At 42.3% G+C, this 22020-nt stretch overlaps 1 protein-coding gene across 6 annotated transcripts in view; it reads right to left on the bottom strand.

The window, feature by feature from the left end:
- Positions 1–22020, bottom strand: part of shdb (Src homology 2 domain containing transforming protein D, b) — a 26044-nt gene continuing 4024 nt past the window's right edge. For 5 of the 6 annotated variants that reach the window (XM_040128788.1, XM_040128785.1, XM_040128789.1 and 2 more), the window contains 6 exons: positions 20051–20201; positions 17040–17261; positions 8311–8388; positions 7428–7599; positions 5130–5249; positions 1–2310 (listed from right to left, as the gene is read on the bottom strand). In XM_040128788.1, coding sequence (XP_039984722.1) covers positions 2124–2310; positions 5130–5249; positions 7428–7599; positions 8311–8388; positions 17040–17261; positions 20051–20201 — 930 coding nt within the window. In that variant the 3' untranslated portion in view covers positions 1–2123. The remainder of the gene's footprint in view (positions 2311–5129; positions 5250–7427; positions 7600–8310; positions 8389–17039; positions 17262–20050; positions 20202–22020) is intronic. The other variant, XM_040128790.1, reaches the window with a different exon arrangement.

Raw genomic sequence — 22020 nt, forward strand, 5'->3', positions numbered from 1 at the left:
TTCCCTCATCTCCCTCCTTCCCTTTTTTTCCTCCCTTCACTCTTTCTCCCCAGTAGAGAATGATCCAGCTCGTCTCCTCTCTCTGTCACACGGGTAATCAGCCCCTGCTTTTTCATTTGGCTCAGTAATGAAAGCAATCCCAGTGCTTTTCACTGCAGCGCAGCCCAAATAATGAGGGCTGCCTCACCCCTCCTCAGCCACACCTCACCCCCAGTTCTAACCCTCTCTCTCCCAAGCCTGCTGTTAATGGATGGAGGAGAGAAAATGTGTGCGTGTTTGAGTATGTGAAGCACGCAATCTAGCCAAGTCCTTTATGTCTCTTTTTCTTCTTTCTGAGTTGCATATGTGTCTATTATATGAAATTTGATCAGCAATGCTCTTGGTCAGAATATCTTGGGGGATGTTGTCTTTTTGAATCAAACATAAGAACAAAAGGATTTTTCATCTACGTAAATGGTTTCCAAACCCTTATTGCATGTGACCCCAAAATACCAACCACTCATAGGTTCTTGGTTATGAGTTGTGAACAATTCAAGTTATTTTTCTGTATCCAATTTTTTATTGATTCATTTTTAGAGTCTGAAAGAGGTAAATATCCATCAAATCAAAAATTCATCTCCAAACCACCTTGTGGGGGTCCTGGCCCTTAGGTTGGGAACCACTGATTGACATGAAGATCAACACAAACTGTATATTGTACACTCTTGACAAAAACTTGTTTTGAGTGCAGATGAGATACTTCAACAAAGCAGGTAAATTATACAACCTGTCATATTTTACTATTGACAGAAAATGGCCATAACAATAATAATTAATGCAACACAGGCAATATAGACTTTTGGATTAAAAAACAATGAATTAAATAATTTTTCCATTTTTCATTTCCAATGGTCATAAAATGTGTTAAGTAGAAATTGGCTCTCATCTAAAATCAACTTTTGCCACACAACACTGCAACCAGGCAGCAGACGTGAAAACCCATTCCAGATGGCAAGCCTTTAACTCAAATACAAGTCATCAACCAGCATGTAAGGACTTGGCCAGACGGAAAATCTGTGATCAAACATGTAGGAAGTGTGAGAACGTGGCCAACATTCACAAAGTTTGAGAATTTGCTTGAGAGTGTCCAGTGTTTCCCGATTAGCATCTCTTAGCTTTAGATTTAGCCTGCAGCAAAAGTCAGTGAAAAGACAATGACAACAGTGACAGGCTGCTTTTTTACAAACCCAGCATTGTCTACCAAATGCAATGTAGACAACAAGAGTTACAGGTCAGCATGGTCAACACAAGTACCAATTCTGTTCCTTACAATGAACAATCAATGAGTAACATGGAGATATGTTAAGCATATCCTCAACATAGAGCAGCATGACGGTACAGAATGGACTGGATGAAATGAACAGGTGTGACTTTTTGTAGAAAAGCATCTGGAATATCACTGCTGTTGGTTAAAAACTTTTATCTTCAAAAATAGCAGTTTCTTTGAACATTTACAATAGGGTTTTCTGAGCCCAAGGATGACAAAGGTTTCTCACCCTATACATTACAATTCAATTTATTGATTCTGGTATAAACAAGAAATTTAGCAAAATATAACTTGCAAGGTTTTTACCTGACAGCAGCAATATTTTACCAGTGTTGATGAGGTGTTTTTTTGTGGAACAGCAGTAATTTAATCTCAGTCTTCTGCAGGTCTTTTGTGAACTGGAGCTAGGTTCAGAATATACAGACTTTCTCCCATCTACAGCTCTACTAACTTACCCTGCATTTCAGTCGGCTGTGAGAGCAATGTAATAGGGAAAGGGAGAACTTTAGATGTCCTGATGTTAGTCCCCTTGGTTCAGCAAAGAGACGAGAGAGAGGAGTTACAGTAAAGGTGGCCTAAAGTTCAGGTATTGCATTTCATGTGATCGATCTCCCGGAAGTTAGAGATACTTGGCACAGGTACAACAGCAGTGGTGGGTGAGGGCATTAGCCCCGTGGTGTGTTGAATAGTCAAAAGTAGTCCAGCCCAACAAGAACAGAAAAATGGAGCACCGCTGGGAAGATTCCGTCAAACATTCAAGTTTTAATTGTCCAAACACATTGAAACCCTGGAGGTCCAGGAGGAGTTTTCGGGTCAGTCAGAGTGTCTGCACCAGCACAGGGAACAGCAGGGACAGGTGCTCGGCACCTCGGATCGGGAGCTTGTGTGTGGTGTAGAAGTGTATCACCTCTGGGATGGTGTCAAAGGGAGGGCTGTTCTGTCCCAGCACGTACTTGCCGTCCTTACATTGAGTGAACTTCATGTGCATGAAACCCTGGCAGCTGCTGTGAGGGGGAAAAAAAACAGGAAGAATGAATTGTGGAAGGAAGAAGACAAAAAGAAGAATGAGTGAGGGTGTTCCAATATAACAGAGAAATAGAAGTGCAGGGGAGAAAAGAGGGATGACATGAAATGTGGGGCACATAAAACATCATGCAGCCTTCCACACATTTTGTCACGTCTTGACATAGTGGAAATGACAGTCTTGATTTATGATCACCTCTTTTTTTTGCACTTTGAGGACATGATTTTAACCGAGATTTAACACCATGTCACAAATTCGGAAGGAAGGGACATTTTGATGGATGAAAGGGTAGGAAAGACAAAGCCATAGGGAGTGTGAAAGAAGAAACCACTGGACTGTGAAAGTGTCTTAGCCAAGACAACCACACCGGGTTCCTCCCCTTTAAATTCCAGGCAGCCACGACAGGACTTTCCCTTTAAGAGCCAGCCAGTCATGATATATGTCTAATCATAGAAGCAGAGGGAAAGACAGGGGCTAAAACTGGTCACCATAATTGTCATTGTTGTAGTAAACCAAATTAAATTATAAAGAGCAGTGAAACCAAAAAACACTCTCTGTTACTGCAAACAGCCAAACAACAGGCGGTTCATGATCAGATGCGTCATCACATCAGCACCCAGAGTTGACTGTGTGCTTTCATCCAGTCTGTTTTGGGGGGACTTGCTATATCTCATGGTACATTAGAACCTACCAGTGTGCTTTCATAAATATTAATGTTGGTTTCAATCTGGCAGACCTGTCTGTTTCACTGCTGACTCGCTTTGGAGTGGCTCTTCATTTTGTCTCTTCATTAAACAACTTTTGTCATTCCTCACATTCTTCACATTACAGTGTAATCTTAAAACACTGTAGGTGTGGTTCGCTTTTTTTCAAGGAGAGATACTGCCACTAGGACACAAACACCCAGATGCTGCATTTTTTTAACAAAATTTACCCGATATGGGTTGTTATTACACAAAGAGTCCTTTCTGAAGGGTATATTAGCATTTTGACAGTGTCAGTATCCTAAACCGACCTGAAAACCAGTCACAATACCTTGATAAAGAATGGGAAAAGGTCTTGCTTATTATGACTTGGGTATTATTTTCATAAATTTGGCTACCTTTTCTTTCTGTGATAACAGTGGGGTAAGAAACACAACTAGCTGGTGCTTATCAGATGATAAACCAAATTATTTAAACCAAAGTGCTTGGACATTAAACCCAAAAGTTTTAAGTATCTATGGCTCACCTTGCTGAAAGTCTTCGCTACGTGTTGGCAGGACTTTAACAAGTGGTACAAAAAAAGAAGGGCACACTATAATTTGCACACTCTATTTAACTATATAAGTACACAAGCTTTCGTAGACCTTCAGGGATCCAAAACAAAAAGAATGCAACAGAATTATGGTGTATATATACATTCAAGAAAATGTCCCCAATGCAAAACGTCTGCATCTACATGTGTGGACTAAAAAAAGGGAGCACAAGGGATACAATTTATGAGACAAAGTAAATGGAGACATTTAAACATTTTGATTCATTATCTATAAACAACGATGCTATGAAAAACATCAGGCAAATTTGGGGTTAAAACCAAAAGTGAGCAAACCAAATCTGCTGGTAATAATCCTTGATTGCATGGAAACTGTTTGCATGCACGACTCAAGGTCAAAGTCTCTAAACTGTAATAGGTGTTTGTGAGTTTGGGATATAATATTACCCTTTGCCCTTTGTTTTCTCTTACATTTAAAATACATCTAAGCTAACCAGGAGCTTTGTTCAAAACTTGTATGATCATCAACTCGGAATTCTTGTGCCGTCTGACTTTTTAGCGATGCTGTGTTCCCGGATGTCAGCAATTTACTTTGTGTATAAAATATTATTATACTGATAGGAATTAAGAAAATAAAAGACTGTATCCTTTTAGTCTGATTAAAGATCTAAGATAACTCTTTCAGACTGCCATGATACTCTTTGTTGTTATAGACTCTGAAGGTCAATGAAGGCCAGTTCCTCTTTCTAAACAACTTAAAGAATGTAAGGTTGATAGATTTTGTAGTTTCATAAGAGACATTATCTCTTCCTAACCTCACATGCACCAGCTGGGGAACCAGCGCTAGTGACCTTGTTGCATGAGCAAATGTGCGTGCGCGCGTGTGTTTGCGTCAAACCCACTCTACTCATGTAAATGAGTAATGCATGAGCTTGTTTATATATCAGCACAACACAGTGACACTCTGTGCCTCCCCCTCCCCTTGCTCTCTCCCTTCCTGTGTGGCCCACAGAAGGTAATTCATATTCATTAGTGATTATGGGGAGGATGATGTGTGCAGTGAAGTGTTCTCTACCTTCCTGATTATCACTTAGAGGGCCCAATGGAGCCAAGGAGGAAAGTCACAGAGAGGGGCCAAGAATGGGGTGAGGACAGAGGGATGATGGGAGAGCGGTGTGAGGCTGGGACGATGGATGATGGTAGTAATTACAAGGGAGAGATTTGACCAGATAAGCAGTATTGTGCCCTGCAAATGAGTATTGGGAAAGGAATCAGTGTGGCAGTGATCTTAAGTGGCGAGGGGAGGGAGGGAGAGAGAGAGGGGTGAGAGACAGATGGAGAGGTGTGGGAGACTACGATATGAGATTGGTAGCTCAGATGGCTTCACAGACACTTCGCACACACTCCTCAGTCACAAGGCGGAAAATATAAGAAGTGTGCAATTAAATTGTAGCGCTGAATATCTAAGGTGTTCATGTCTCACTGCTTGTTGTGGTACATCTGTGTGTGTGTGTCTGTGTGTGTGTGTGTGTCTATGTGTCTTACCGTAGGGACAGGGAGTAGTCGGAGCGGTTGGTCTGACTGTTCCTCACCAGGTAGCTACACTCTTTACACAGCGTTAGCAGCGACTCGGCCTCAGAACGAGACAGTGATCCATGGTACCATCTGAAACACACACACACACACACACACACACACACACACACACACACACACACACACACACACACACACACACACACACACACACACACACACACACACACACACACACACACACACACACACAGTAAGATGGTGTAAAAGTGGTAATGTGAAATATGATTCCCAAATATCTTTTACATCTTTTGCAGCTGGATCGCAACACCGGCAAAGAAACTCTGCAGCATTATGTTATCAATTTGATTCCAAAAGGTGATAAATATAAAATTATATCTCAAGATCTGCCCTCCACAGTGTAACAGTGATGATATGGTAACATCAATATTTCTAAAGTTTAAAAGAAAAAAGATGAATACAACAATGATATAATTCCAAACAACAAAAACTCTGGCCTCTATTTTCAGGGCACTCCACCAACACCATGGTGGAGTGTGTTTTTTCCCATTTGCGCTGGTACACACTGCTGCTGGTTATGCATAGCATAAATCTTGAACATTACACTTGAATAAGAGTTCTAACAAGACACAAAGTCTACATCCATGCTAGCAGCTTTGTTAAGCTGCAATTTGGCACAGCAGTGCTCTGAGCTAAATATTAACAATAGCATGCTAACATTCTCACAATGACAATGCTAACATGCGGATGTTTAGCAGATACGATGTTTACCATGTTCACCATCTTAGTTTAGCATGTAAGCATGCTATCATTTGCTAATTAGCTCTAAATCCAAAGTACAGTCGAGACTTGTGGGAATATATTTCATTTTCCAGATATTTGGTCATAAAACAAAGTACTGGACAAATTAAAATTTTGGTTTAAGCAATTGCCAAAGTTATTACAATTTATCCGGAATGGAGCATGAATGTCTGAACCATCCATCCATCCTATAGCTATAGAGACATTTCCCTAAAAACTACAAATGTCAACCTCATGATGGTGCTGAAGGAAAAATCAGCAGATCACCAAAGTCATTAAGATTTATCCTCCAGGGACCATAAATGTCTATACAAAATATAAATATCATGGATATCTCTCCAATAGTGGTTGAAATATTTCAGTATAGATCAAAGTGGGGGACTGACTGACAGACCAACATTGCCTTCCCTAGAGCCATACTGCTAGTGGGGCTAAAAATACATAGTTTCAAGTGTTTCAACAAGTAGTATCTAAGTATGATCAAAACACAAAACTGCGACCACCATATCCAGTAAGTAAATATATTTTTTCTGCCGTAATAATGAGATATTCTTGGACAGGACTTAGCCAAATGTACAGATTGCTACAGGTTGACAGTGATCTTGTTTCTTAAAACAGATGGAAACCACAAAGCTCATAACAGTCCTTAAAAGATCATCAGGGAGTAATGGGGCATAGTAATTAACTAACATCCTCAAGTGAATTTGTGCACATTTGCGTGTTTGTGAGTACAACACTGTGTCTCGTGTGTGACCATGTGCACATGTGCTTCAGAAGTGTTATGTGCTTTGATTTCATTAGTAAAACAGCACTTTAAATACACAGAAACTGCACACAAATTACACCAATGATGTCTGAAATTACAAGACCAAAGTAAATGTGTATTTTTAATGTTCTGACTTAATTGGTTCTCGTTTCTAACCTTTTGCAGTTCTGTAAGCTCTGATGAGCGCTGCTTAACCGAAACACATAAACCTTTTGTTTTAATGTGTCCACGCCCTAGTAGATCAATGTGGTGCAAATAAAATAGATTTTGGCTTTATTTGTGGAATATACAACCCCTTTATATAAACATAATATCTCAGAATAAGGCTCCAGACAAGATGCCTGGCTTAATCATATATTTCAGTGATATGAGGAAATCTTACTCTTTACTCTACTTGGATTGCACCATGTGCACATATTCACTCTTTCAAAGCACTGTGGGTACATTTTGGTGTCCATGACCACCATTACTGCAATTTCTCTTCTAAGACAGTGCAGTTTCTTTATCCTGTATTATATTAGAGTATATATATTATATTAGTAATTAAATTAATGGCAACAGGGGCACTCAGTCATTAACTATCAAAGGTCATTGAATACCAAAGCCTGTAAGCCTCTCAATATGATTAAACCTTAAAGAGTGTGGCCTATAATCACACACATAACAAGTAATATATGTTATTTAGCGCCTATGGGTTAAACAAAAGACTGCATACATACACTTGCTTCTCCAGAGGCAGGGTAGGGTCCACTCTCTCTCCCACCGTTGCAAGGCCCTCCTGCGGCATTCGAAACTTCATCCCCCCTCCTGCCAGCGGGCTGGACCTGGGCCCCGGACGCAACCGCTCTGTGGGCGACGAGGATCGGTCCCACTCTGCACCGTCAAACTGCACTGTTGGCAGATGGGGATAGAAAAAGTAAGTCCCATTATTTACACAGTGTTGTGATGAAAAAGGGATTAAACCTCACAGCCAGACTTGGGCAAACATCAAACATCCGGCTATTGCAAAACCACACATGCAGCAGAGAGACCTTTTGCACTAGAGGACACCGTGTCCCATTCTGACAGACAGCAGAACCATCAGCACCATCACAATTACCATCATCAACATTTTTATGATTCTCCCACAGCAGAAAGAGGCAGGAAGTTGGCATCTTCTCTACCTGGCTCTGGTGTGCACATCTTTGTCTTCCAGTAGTCTACAGTACAGATTACTAGATATTGATTACAATAATTGCATTCTGAGGCAAATGGCATAAAGTGTTATTTACCCCTTTTGTGCCTGGTTTAGTGAAATCCAATTAACTGTAGTTGTAATTAAACATTAAGTGTACCGCAGCTCTACTGAGCTTGCTGATATGAACAAGGCAGACATTCCAATTTACAGGGAGCTATTCGTGCATGGTTGATGCATAGACTGCAACAGGCAGGGACGGGTGCAGGTGGGACAGATGAAGGCCACTGGGGGTTCAGGGTGGAGGTAGAGCAGATGTCAGACAACAGCTTAGGTCATGGAGGTCAGTGTGACTGCATATGTCTGTGTTTGGGGTGAAAAAGGATGGCAAGACGGGGGGGATGGTTGTGTTCAGGGTTAGAGGTCACCTTGCTCTCTGACGGGGGGCTCCTCCTCAAGCTGACCCACTGGGGCAGGCCAGGGCAACTCCGACAACTCCCTCATTTCTAATAGAGGGGGGAGAGCGGGGAGGAGGCGAGAGAAAAAGGAGTGAGAAAACAGCAGATGGGTTTGAAGAAAGTTAACCAAAGTGAAGATATGTGAGAGAAGCAGTGATGACTAAGAAATGAGACTGAACTCAGGTGCAAGATTTTAATATGAGGAGGAGAGAGTAAGTGAGAAGTGCGATGTGAAATAGAGGAAAGACAAGGAAGCCCCCCCGAGTGGAAGAGGCGGTATGTGTGCAGATGACAGCGATGTGGGGTCATGAAATGTGGTTAACTATACATCCTGTCATGGAGAGAAATAAAATTCTCTACCTCCTGTCTTCTTGTTTCTTCACACTTGTAGAAAAGCACAAGCTTAGTGTTTCAGATTCTACATTTACAGTAATTCATCATGTGAGATGAGACCAAAGAAAGCAAAGAGGATAAGACAGACACGACAGGGGAAGTTCAGAAGCAGCATTACTTATAGTCATCTGAGTGAATCCACTTTAAGAAATTGTCTCTTGGCGGTAGATGCTATGAATACAAAATATGACTTCATGTGCAATGCAACCCACAGCGCAGTGTGACAGTGGAACTGAGGAGAGTGGGGGCAGAATAATGCTCCATTTACTGTCCTACCTACAGTAGGAGAGCAGCAGAAGGTGCACGGTGCCTTACACACACACACACACACACACACACACACACACACACACACACACACACACACACGGAAACACGAACATTATGCGATTTGCCAGTTTCACACAATGCATTCAGCTCCTGCTCACAGCGAAAACGGATTACAAAACAAATAAAAGGAAAAGAGGGGTGACGTCTTAATGAGCCAACAAATCCAAAGACCCCCAGGCCCGCGACATCAAAGGCCACTTGAATGGGCATTTGGAGAGAGACCCAGGCTGTACATACATGCCTTTCTCCCTCCTTGGTTAATTATTGAGCAGGCAGACACACTCCGCCACTTTCTCTGGCTCTCCATGAATTATTGATGCATGGCGCAGTACAATGGCCCCATCTGGAGCGGGCCGCACCTCCACTGAAGCTAGGATTAGCGTGTGGCCTGGCATCCTTCAATGGCAGACATGCACGCGAACACACAGGTTCACACACACAGACACACCTGACACCCCGAAACACCATCACTGCCACACTCTGCTGCCTTTCTCCTCCCCACCACATCACATTTTACAACTCTCATTCTCAAGCAAAACTAAGAGGGACATGGAAAGAGGGGTTGAAATCAGAAGCACACAAAAACAAGTGAAGGGTTACAAGAATAGAGGGAGAGAGAGTGGAAACAGCCAAGATAATTTATTACAGATCAGAAATGAGCTTAGGCACTGAGTGAGAGATAAGATCAGGTAGTGACGTATTGGAGGGAAAATTCCATCATGATTCCTGTCCCACAGTGTTTGGGTAGCTTTTGTACCTCTTAACAAATACTTTTGTCTCATACTCTTGAGTAACAGATGACCAAAGAGGGTGAGATGATCACAGTTGTTACCACTGTCCACTGCAGCTTTGTCTTTATTTTAAAGAAAACTACATTTTAACAGTGAGTGAACTGTGTATCTAAGCAGATGTTTTGAACAACACACTCTTTGACAGTTTTATCAATTTCATTTTTCTTGATCAACCCATAATAAATTTAAATGAGCCAGATCATTCAACTACATGAGTTTCAAACCCTGGTCTTTTGGATCCAGGATATTGCTAGCTGTTTTGTCATAGCAGGTACCGGACTCCAATCACTTTGCATACAAGCTGTAAATCAGTTCCCAATTAGATGACTGAAATTGAAATTTGGTGTGATGTTGTACTGATAAGTGTGCTGCTAGTTAATTCACAATTTTCCATGTTGTTACCCTATGTGAATAATTCCACTATCTGTCAGAATATAAATCGGATCTGTATCAATACTCCATTTTCACGTAGATTTATATAACAATCACATAAATTTCCTCTGAGATTGGGGACTCGGCCTAAACCTGCAAACTCTACCAAGCTAACCAGGACTAGTGTGTTTCTATCTGGTTGTGAGATTGTAATATTTGCAGCTCTCACCACTGCAAAAGCTTGAAGACACACACACACACACACACACACACACACACACACACACACACACACACACACACACACACACACACACACACACACACACACACACACACACACACACACACACACACACACCTTGCCTGAGCTCCACACTCTGATAACAAAAGGTTGAATACCAAGCTAACACACACACAGATGCAGACACACACAAACACACTCATGCACAAAGACACACTATCACACCATGTCACTCAGTCAGTAACAGTTAACATCTGGCTTCCATTAACTTCTAACAGGAACCTTTGGATCTTTCATACATAGATGGCTGTTAGTTCACTGCTTTGTTCGCCAATACAAGACAATGAAAAACATTGAATGGGTTATGGATAAAGGTGTCACATCTGCACTCACAGCCTATATTCATGATTTCTATCTACTACACTGTATTCATTATATATTGAATGCTGAAAAAAATGGAGTGTTTTTTTTTTTTTTTAATTAGTTCTGTCTCCCATATTGGCCCAACTCATGAAACAGGTGACAACAATTCAGTAATTAGCGGCCTCACCTGCCCGGTGCCTCAATTACCTGCTAACAATTAGCAGAAATTATCTGAGAGGGAGGGAATGGCCGGACTAAGTTTTACTTTCTGTGTTGCACAGAGCATACATTGCCTTGGGTGACGGATAACTGACTTTTTAAACACACCAGCTGTTCTTTGTGTCCTCATAATATAGGAGAAGCACACTAAGACAACATAACAGCTTCATTAGGTCCATTAATGATGACATCTGTTTTTCAAACAGCCGTGGCATCTCATCTTCTCTCTATACACAAAGACCTTCTGCTGGGAAAAAAATGGCGCCCAGAAGGACAGACAATTAACACCTTATGCCATTATGCAAGTTCCTCTTTCATAATAAAGATCCACACCATATTGATTTAATCTTATGAGCATCACACATTCCTTGACAATCCTTTCTGTGGATCCATTTACCAGAAATTCATTACATCCATTCCCCTGAGGCTTCATGCTGGTCTCCCTGTTTTTCTCGCTGTATTGAACATCCCTCTTTCTTCATCTCCCCCTTTTCACCTATCTCCCTCTAAGTGGGGCATTATCTCTCTTTACATATTCCCCTGCTCCTCTCCTCTCTTGCCCTACTCTACTTCCATCATCTCTCCACCCGTCTCTCATATTGGTCGGCGAGGGGGAATCATGAAGGATGTGCCTTTTCATTAATGTCAGTAAAGGTTCAAGCTGAAGGAGAAAGAAAATCAGTGAAGAGGAAAAGGGCAAGAGAGAGGAAATGTGACAAAGAGAAAAGGGAGGTGGGAGTGAAAGAGAGAGGGAGAGAGAGCAAGACAAGTCCTTCCACTGTGCCAGTAAATTGATGAAGAGACTGGTCAGATGCCCCCAGGGCCTGCTTAGAGCAACAAAAAGCAACAGCACACCACATATGGAAATATCATTGTTGTTTTCGTTTTTTCTTGCTTGCATGTTTGTCTGCAAGCATGTACACATACACACAGAAACATACATTTGTAAACTCCTACAGGGGCATGCACACAGTCAGTATAGCGCAGGAAACCTTGTCCTGTCCCGTCAGACCACATGTATCTGGACATCCAGACACAGCACAAACACATGCTGACCGCCTGATAAGATGTCTTTGCAGGCTTTGCTAAATGGAGCTTTTGTTTCTTTTGTTTCATCAACACTTTAAAGCACCCTGCAGCATCGTGCTAACAGCACTATCTTCACAAAAATGAAAAAAGCAATTTAATGCTCTGGATGACTTTGAAAAAAAAAAATTCGTCAGAATGTATCTCTTCCCTTACAATGATAATCAGCAAATGTTAATTGAGTTCTCATTCCTCACTTAAGCTTCTCATTTGCTGATTGATAAAAAAACCAGCCATGCTAGTGGCTCTGTGAAGCTACTAAGGCCCAGCTGTGCTTTGAGCCAAATACTAATGTCAGCAAGCTAACAACTCATAATGACAATATTAACATGCTATGTTTAGCCAGTTAAATGTTTACCAGGTTAAGCATTTTAGTTTCGCATGCTAACATGCTAACATTTGGCAATTAGCACTAAACACAAAAACTCAGGCTGATGGGAATGTTGTTTGTTAAAACACTGACCTGATAATGGCACAACACGAAAAGTTAAGGGATCACCAAAGTGATTACAATATATGAGGCAGTCATGAATGTCTGCCAGGATATTTCACTAAAATCATAAACATAAACCTCAAAATGGTACGGAAAGGTCAGGGGATCACCAAAGTCAACTGGATTTATCCTATGAGGACCATGTCAATCCATCCAATAGTTGTTGAGATATTTCAGTCTGGAAACAAACAAGTGATGGACTGACCAACAGACAGACATTGTCATTGCCATTCCTTGAGCCATTCCTTTAGCATGGCTAAAAGCAATGGTGACTCAAGCTATATAGGCAGTTAAAAAAAAAAAAAAAAAAATCCAAACCTTTAAATTTACCTTTCAACAACACCCATTTCTTTGGAATAAAGCAATTAGGATGTATATCAAATACACTGCCACAGAAAAAGAAGTACGAATTTCACCCTCTTACTTTTAGGACACACATAGTCAGGAGCTTCCTTCTACAGCCCCTGTCTTTGTGCTGCTGCCTAATGAACAGCTGCACGGGAATAAGTGGAGGATAAGTGCTTTGCTCACTGGCACCATAACAGTAATTGCTATGGGCGGCAATGTTACCTTCCCCATCCAGATTTCCAGCTTATCTGTGGCTCTCTCATCGTGTGTCCACCCCTCCAATGTTTAGCCATCATCTAGCTCAGATTAAATGACTCAGAGCTCCTGCGTTGGACTACAACACTTAAAAAAATGCAATACCTGAAACACCTATTCATCTGTTCATTAGGTGTGGCCATCAGAGAGCTAATGAGATGGTGCCAATCAGAGGCTCACTAATTGGTGCTGAATGGCTGCAGGGCCATTCTCTCACTGCTGGATTGTCTATTGACTTCCAAGAATTAATGACTGCTGTAATTTGATCTGGATGGTGGTGACTGGTGACAGCTTTCTAACATTGTAATTAAAACCCACCGGACTGAGAGAGGCCTTTCACGTCCAACCCCTACGGCACACTCACACAGCTGGCTGAAGTGGACCCACCATTCATATCCAATGGAATATAAAGAAAATGCTTTGGAGGCATTTTTATTTTTCATACTATTTGAAAAATAGCCACATCATGCTATATTCACCCGATTACATTTAAGCATGGATAATCTGTGAAAATCATAATCAGAGAGATTCTGTTCAGAAATTGGTACATGGATGCAATGCATGCAAATCCAGATACAATATGCTCCAGCAGTCCTCCCTAACACCCCCCCCCCCCAACCACCTACCCTCCCACCCACACACTCATTTGTGCCAACATGCACACAACCTCTTCTCACTCTAGAATTAGGAGCCTGGCGATAAACACAGCCAGAAAACCTATTTGAGATTCCATGTCTCTGTGTGTATGTGCATGCGCCTGTGAGGAAGTGATGATGAGGGGCTGCTGGCAGATCGCGATGCCCCCCTTTGCCCCCTGGTGCGGGTTATCTGAGTGAGTATGTCGCATCTGCAGGGAGGGAGGTCTAGGGGGACAGCCCTGTCACCGCTGCTGTGCTGGTGTGTATATGCGTGACAGAGTGTGCCTGTGTTAGTGGATGACTGATTGCACCCTAGTACAATGGCCCTGACTCCCCCTCCTCTCCATTCGCCTCACCTCTCCACAGCCCCCTACCATTAATTCTCCAAAACCCCCCTCCCTTCTGAAGCACTGGGCCTCCACAAACATCCACTGAGCTGCCACCAAACATACCATAACCTTGGATGCCCCTTTCTATTTCTCTATAGGCTAGCCTTCTCTACAGCCTCTCTATCCATTTTCCATTTCTTTTTCTCTCAAACCTCTTCCTCATCTGTTTTTTTCCAAAGTCCATCTTTTCCATCTCTCTCTTTTTCTGCTCCGTCCTTGTCCTCCCCATCTCTCCCCTCCCTCTCATGTGGGCCGTGCCTAGCAACACTTAGAAGGTCTGGGAATATGGATTAAATGTGCGAATAGAAAACACCGTTTGTGTGTTTACACTTCAGTGCTTTGGTCTGTTCAGACAGACAGCATGCAAGCTCAGAGTGCTGACTCCAAATGGAAAAAACAAGGGGTCAGACAACTCGAGCCTCACATGCGTTTTCCTCCGCTGCGTTCTCTAATGGTGCCGTGAGCACTCTTCTGCAGGCGTGCATACTGTATGTGGCACAAAGAGGAAAAGCTTGAGAGCAAGAAAACATCAGATAAAGCAGGAGCTAGCACTAAGTGGGTGAGAGGTGATTTTGGCTTTTAAATTAACTGTCGTGCTCCTCCATTTGAAATTCCACTCTCAAATAAGTTATGGTGTCTCTTTGCTGCTCCTCTGGTTACCGTGATCTGAGCATGAACATGCTGTGATTGGATCTGTCTGTATGTGTGTGTACGTGTGTATTCAGACAAATGTGTGCTGACCATGACTCTCTTATTAGCACTCGATCAGTCGCGCACATGTAGGAATGTAATTAACCGAGAAGAGAGGAGGAGCGCACACAGGCGGGGAAGAGGGGAGGAGAGCGGAATGGAAGGGAGTGCACACGAGGCAAGGTTGATTTATTATCCCATCACCTTGACCTTGGTGAGTGGGAGATGCAGCTCAATTAAACTGACTTGGCCTGGCATGCCTTACACTGATCCACTTCTAAACGAACCCATCAGTCTGTTTCTGTTTCTCTGTAACTCTCTATCTCCCTCTCTCCCTCCAATTATATTCAGCAGATGGAACATAACGGGATGGATTGTGACATGCACTGTCAGTGCAACTTTAATAATTATATAATTAGTATAATTACCATGCACTATGCCAATGATTTTAAAAATACTGCAGATAAAATGATGATTATCAAAGAAAATAAACCTTGATTTCTGTGTTCCTCCCCTGCTAACCCTCTCTTTATGACATCAACTATATCTCTCTAACACCAAAACACACACACAAGACATCTCTGTCAATTCTAATGATCATCTCAGAGGTTGTTGTGACTGGGGTTGGTCATATGTGTGAGAGCAAAAAAAAAAAAAAAAAAAAAAAAATCAATATTCACCAGTAAGTGTTTAAATGTAGTAAAAGAAACAGAAGGACTTGTGTTATTCGAGCTGAGACAATTAGGGTCACGGTAGCCTCCATTTCTTGCTTCAGAGATGTAAAAATGAGGGGGCAGACACTACATTAAAGGTCAGGACAGTTAGAGTATTTCATCATGTAGTATCATCAGCAGGCCTCTCTGTGTTCTCCTGGAAGGAGTTTGACCTTTAAAAATAGCACTTTTGAGCCTGATCTTAACAATTGTCTCTAATTCTAATTCCCCTTTAAAAAAAAAAAAAGCTATATTTTGTGTAATAATTTATGCTTGGCACACAGAAGCTCGAGGAGATGTCCACTGGATGTCTGGGAGGCAGAAACCTTGTCCAAGTTTAAGAGTAGGCTTACAAGCTTCCTTTTGGATGAAGCTTATAGTTAAGGCTGGCTCAGTTTTGGCTTAAACCACCCCCTAGTTATGCTGCTATAGACTGCCGGGGGACTTCATATGATGCACCGAGCTCCTCTCTCCTCCTCTCCCTCTCCATCTGTACGAAGTCATATTCCATCATTGCTCATTACTAACTTGACTTTTTGTCTCTCCCTTAGTTTTGTGCTTTCTCGTCCCTCTCCTCTGTACTGTGCTGTGCTATGCCCCCCCCAATCTCCCTCTCTCTCTCTATTCTCTCTCACCCTGGTCAGTCGAGGCAGGCGGCCGTCCACCATGAGCTGGGTTTTGTTCAAGGTTTCTATCTGTTAAAAGGGGTTTTTTCCTTGCCGCCTTGTCGCCAAGTGCTTGCTTGAATCTTGGGTCTCTGTAAATATAACTATAAAGAGTGTGGTCTAGACCTGCTCTATATGAAAATTGTCCTGAGATAACCCCTGTTATGATGTGGTAGTATATAAATAAAATTGAATTGAATTGAATTGAATTGTACAGTTGGTGGTAGGGATTCATTTTTTAGCTCAAAGACAATGGAATACTGTCAGTATGAGGGCTTTAAACTGGACGTTTAGTTAAAAATGCTATTCCTGCACACTGCTTAGTCAGGCTAAATCTCACACTTCCACTATTTGCCCAAAAAAAAAAAAAAAAAAAAAACCTTTACTCTGGGAATCCATTCAAACTGGCAGCTGGAAACCAAAAGAGCCAACAAAGTATAAGGAGTGGCTTAGACAATGATGTGATTCACTGCCTTAATTTTTTCCAGTTTGAAAATCACAAGCAAAGACCAGTGACAGTCCAGTTCACGAAGTAGAAACGGTTCATTGATGGAAAGCTTATTGATCATCTATTGCACAGCCTACATGATTTGAGCCTTTTTAGACCAAATGACTGAAGCAAAATATGTGGAATGGCTTTGTCAGACTATGCTCCACCATGGTTTTTGTTGACTTTACAGTGAGAATAACGTCATAATGTTTCTGGTTACCTGCAAAAGCTTTGGAGATGTGGTCCTTTTTCCATTCCCAGGGTTGGTCATACTCGTCGGCTGGTCTCTCATCGTCTTGTGGCAGCCTGCTGCTCTCCTTGCCCTCCTCCTGAGGTTCTCCATACACCAGGCCCAGGCGCTTGCCTCGCTCATCTTCATAGGGTGTGTCGTAGAGCTGCACCCCGCCACGCACCCGTCCTCCTCCTGGGCCACGCTGCAGCTCTGTTAAACCACATGCAAAATTACACAAATTCATACACAGACACAAACACGTGCGCAAACATTGTCTTATGTGTCACCTCTAACCACTCTGCAAGAAAAACAGATAATATCGAGAAATAATATTTGCCAGCAGCGATGAGGTTCACCTTAACGCAACACTGATATTATTCTGCACTACAAAGTAAAACAAAAAGCCTGTTGAGCTCTGACATGACTAAAATTAGAGGAGAGAGACAAATGATGTTTGCACAGCTTGCCGTGGGCTCAAAATCTCACATGGGTGGGGGGACTTAATAAAGCCTTGATGCTAGATGCTGAGCAGCAACACGGTAGACAACCCTCTCCCCTCCTCTCGTCCATCCTGAATCCCAGCAGTAATCTAGCACGGCTCACAACAACATCCATGTTCCCTTGTTAATATTTTCATCATTTTCTCAGTGGGTTCCAACCAAGAAATGCTTCTCAGCACCTGCAACTGTTATGTGGAGTCAAATATGGTCATGAGATAAAAGGCTTTAAGATTATTGACGCAATCTAGAGGATGAAATCTGATTTCCGAATGCATCAATAAGAGCCTCTAAGCTACAGCAACAGTGGCAATCAGCAATGGCGCTCTAAGATGCTGACTTTTAAAATGTACCCTTTAAAAAAAAAAAAAAAAAAAAAAAGCAGGTTGTAAAGAAGGGGCAAAAATGGGGGAAAAAATTAAGGAGTAGGCATCTTTTGTATCCACAGCCAGCAGCCTTGCAAAGGAGCTGCTCTCACATGAGAAGTGAACGGGAATAAATGGAAGGATTCGCTGGTGAAAAGGAAAGGAAAACTTTAACCTTCAGACGACAACACACCGCTATTGGGCGGACCTGTAGTCACCATGGCGACCGAGTGGAGACCCTGGGGAAAGTCCCTGAGGTTACAAAGAAGAGGGTGGAGGGGAAATGGAGAGAGAGGAGGAGCAAGATGAGTGAGGAGGGAAAGAGGAGGAGAGGACGTGGTGGGGTGAGGAATAGGAGGAGAAGGAAGAGGAAAGGGAAGCAGTGAGGAAACAAGGGGAGGAGGAGGGCAATGGGAGAAAAGGACAGGGGCTGGGGATGGGGTGGGGGTTTGTCTGTCAACATTTGATGTTAAGTCATTGAGACAGAAGCACAGCGGGGCTGAGTGCTGCTCTACCTATACTGGGAACCTGTGGTGTCGGCGGCAGCCTGGAGATGGAGAAGATGAAGGCGGAAAGATAAAAGCAGGAATGGAGGAAATAAAATGAGAAATTTATATGAAATATAATGGAGGAAAATACAAGCTGCGGGTGGGGGGGTGGGAGTAGCAATTTGCCAGAAAGGTGACAGAGAGAGACGAAGGGGAATGATGACAGGGAGGGCTGGGGAGTGTTTAGATATACAGATGGAAGTCAGATCTGGAAACTGAGACCTGTCTTTTATCCTCATGAGCCAAACTCAAGTATCATGACAGAGTTAAAACACACCAGCTTGACAGGTGTAAGCATTCAAGATGTTTTTCCACCTAAAAGTACAGTCTAAAAAGCACACAGGTGTCTTTTCAGGACGCTCTTTGTGAAAGATAATTACTATTCCGATCTCTCATCTGTCTTTGCCCCTGTGCTGTGTTTTTTAATGAGCAAAAACAGACTGAGAGACAGACAGACAAAAGCAGGCAGACAGACAGCCCTGGAGTGACAGGCTCAATTCAAAGTCAGTGAAAGAGCTGTGACAATGCTTTGCCCAACGCTCTGCCATCACCGCTGTGAATCTAATCTCTCCAATGGCTCCATCCAGCTGCATTGAGAAAAGATTTTCTACAAGGTTTCTCAGTTTGAGCAGAGGGAGGGATGCTCCATTCAGTTAAGCCTGAGATTCTGGACTTCATTTGAGCACCAAAAAGGCAGCACGAGTGACAACAGAGAAAGAACAGAATATAAAATTTGCTAAAGAACAAATTAGAGACAGCAAGATTCCCTTCAGGGCTGGAGAGAGCCCTCGAGATAGAGAGATAGAGAAATGTAGAAACGGGGGGGGGGGCTTTTACACTAAATGACTGGGACAGACCAGGGAGAGTGCGGGGGAAAGGGGCAGACAGAGATGTTATAGGAGAGACAAATGGAAAACGATAGATGTGAGCTAGACGATGTGGGAGAAAATCGCTAGGGAGGAGGTTGGTACGAGATTCGATAGGCATCTCCAAAGGGCCGACTCATCTGTGATGAACTAAAAACACAGGGGAATGGACATTACAACACGCTACAGCAGAACTGCCTGCTAACAAATAAAGCAATTAAACAGGAAATACTGAGCTACAATGCATTTAACACCAATGTCTTCAGAATGAAGAACTGGAAATTATGGAAATAAAGATAGCTTATTCTATAAAGGCAGAGATACTTCACAATAGAGAAAAATAGTAGGTTATAAAGAATGACAATGTCACTGATCATCTCACTGTTGTTCATTAAAGAAATTGCTGCCAGATTATATTTCAAAGATAATATTAATTCATGCCACAGTAACATATAACAGTGAAATGCAATATAATAGCTGACAGTGATTTTTATGATGAGATCTGAATTTAACCCTTGAAGATGTCCACTTAATCTCATATTATGAGAGCAATTCTGAATCATTGGTTGTGATGATGTATGGGTTTACTATATGTGAAGATAATTGTCAGAGATAACTAAAAATGAGAAACTGAAATACAAAAAGGAAGCAATAAAAGAGAAAGGGAATGGAAACACTAATACTGATAAGATCCTGGCCGATGAGCAGTAAGAGTCCACTGACCTGTTATGACCCTCTGGGCCTCATATGGTTCCATGTAGCCGTTGTTCTCACAGGGAACAGGTCCGTGATCTGGCTCGGGTCTGTGGTCCAATCGAGCATCGAATGGGTCAGAATAATCTGTGTCCCCTGCCAGCGGAGCAGAAGGCACCACCTAAAAGGACAAAACACACACTTACTCATGAAGCAAAATGACTTTTGCTACAGAACATTAACTTGTCTTCTTAGAGAAACAATGTCCCCAGCATTTTCTGACTTAGTATAGAAATGAAAAATACCTTAAATATGTTTTTGTCTTGCAGGCACATGTGCAAGAGAGCTAGAATCCAAATCACAGGCTATAATGACTTTCATCCAGCATTTTCATATCAGCATATTGTGAAAGCACACGCTTTTGAATCAAACACTTGAATAAAAGTGCCTTAGGGCACGAATGTTTTCTGATAATTAGGAGAATTTGGTCTGTATGTATAAATGCTTAAAAGGAGATGTGTTGCACAGACAATAGCTCATCAAGACCCGAGATGGATAGCGCAGCCCAACACTTTTAACAAGCAATCACATCCTCACTGATTGGCACGTTTGGTTATAGACAAAATGCTTTTGGAGTATCATCAAGACACTAATTTGCACCTTTAGTGTGCAACATCACAATACCACACCTATACTGTGTATATTTAGAAGCTACACAATGTAGCTCAGTCTTTTAAGCCCAGGTGCCTATTGTGTCTTTGTTGCCACATTATAGGAAAATGAAATAAAACGAGAAGACGTCCTGTCTGAGGATGATCCATTTTTTTGGATGGAGGGATAGAGCACAGTAGTAAAGAGAGAGCTTGCTGGTCAGTCGGGAGTATTTGTTCTTTTATGCAAGCACAGGAGGAAAACAGCGGTCAGCTGGCACACTGACAGCTACAAAGGCAGCCATATGGTCTCTCTCACACACACACAGACACACACACACACGCGCACAGACACACACACAAAATTCACAAACACACACCCTTTGACAAAGTGTTCTTGTCCTTTCCCTCTCTCCCTCTCTGACAAAGGCTCACTCTAGCAAGGCTCAATTCCCAATTTCCTGCTAAACACGCAAGCTTCGCAAAATAACATCCTAGTCCCATGGTGATTCTGTAACAGGTTATCTATCGATGCACAGGAATCTGCAATGTTAATTAGAGTGCAGAGGTTCCCACAGACCCTGGGAAATTAATGAGGGCAGGAGGAGAGTTGGGTAGAGAAGGGAGCTATTGACTTCAGTTGAGACTATTACTTCAATCCACTTCAGGCCTTTCACACTTGTAGCATTTTCCATGAGTGGAGTCATGGATTTAACTGCAGCGATGAAAGCCCTGAAATACTCCTTAACTTACTCAGCATGTGTGAGCTGAATTAATGTGCAGACAATTTCCTCGTGAAACTTTTGCCTCTGCTCGAGTCGTTCTCTCACCATGTTTGCCTTTTTTTTTCTCACAGTGGCTGTGTACGTCTTTTACAGCAAGACAGGCACACTACGTAACCAGGAAAGCACTGCAGTCCTGATGACACAAACAGCACCAAAGCATAAATTATATCTCCCTGTGGCCCTTGACACATCAGCATATGGCATACTCTATATGGCCCCTGACATGTGCTCATGTGGGGGTCTCTCAGCTTGCAAAACCAAACCCCATTTATTATTTATGGAAGGACATAAACTCAGGGGAGTGTGACCCTCTCCAACTCAATGGTCCGCTCAAGCCATCAATAATTCTTTCTTCCATCTATGGTAGAAAATTTATGTGGTGTGTGGGATGTAATGTGATTTATGTGAAAAATGCATATTTGTGACACACATTACCAGTCACTAGCTTATGGAGTCTGATCAATAAAACTGTCACGGTGATGGAAATGGGATGAGAGAAGAAGAGGAGTTTTTCTTTTTGTCTTCCCTTCATCCCTCCTTCTCACTCCACTTCACAAGACATTGG

This window comes from Xiphias gladius, chromosome 6, assembly GCF_016859285.1.
Source record: "Xiphias gladius isolate SHS-SW01 ecotype Sanya breed wild chromosome 6, ASM1685928v1, whole genome shotgun sequence".
Lineage (NCBI taxonomy): Eukaryota > Metazoa > Chordata > Actinopteri > Istiophoriformes > Xiphiidae > Xiphias > Xiphias gladius.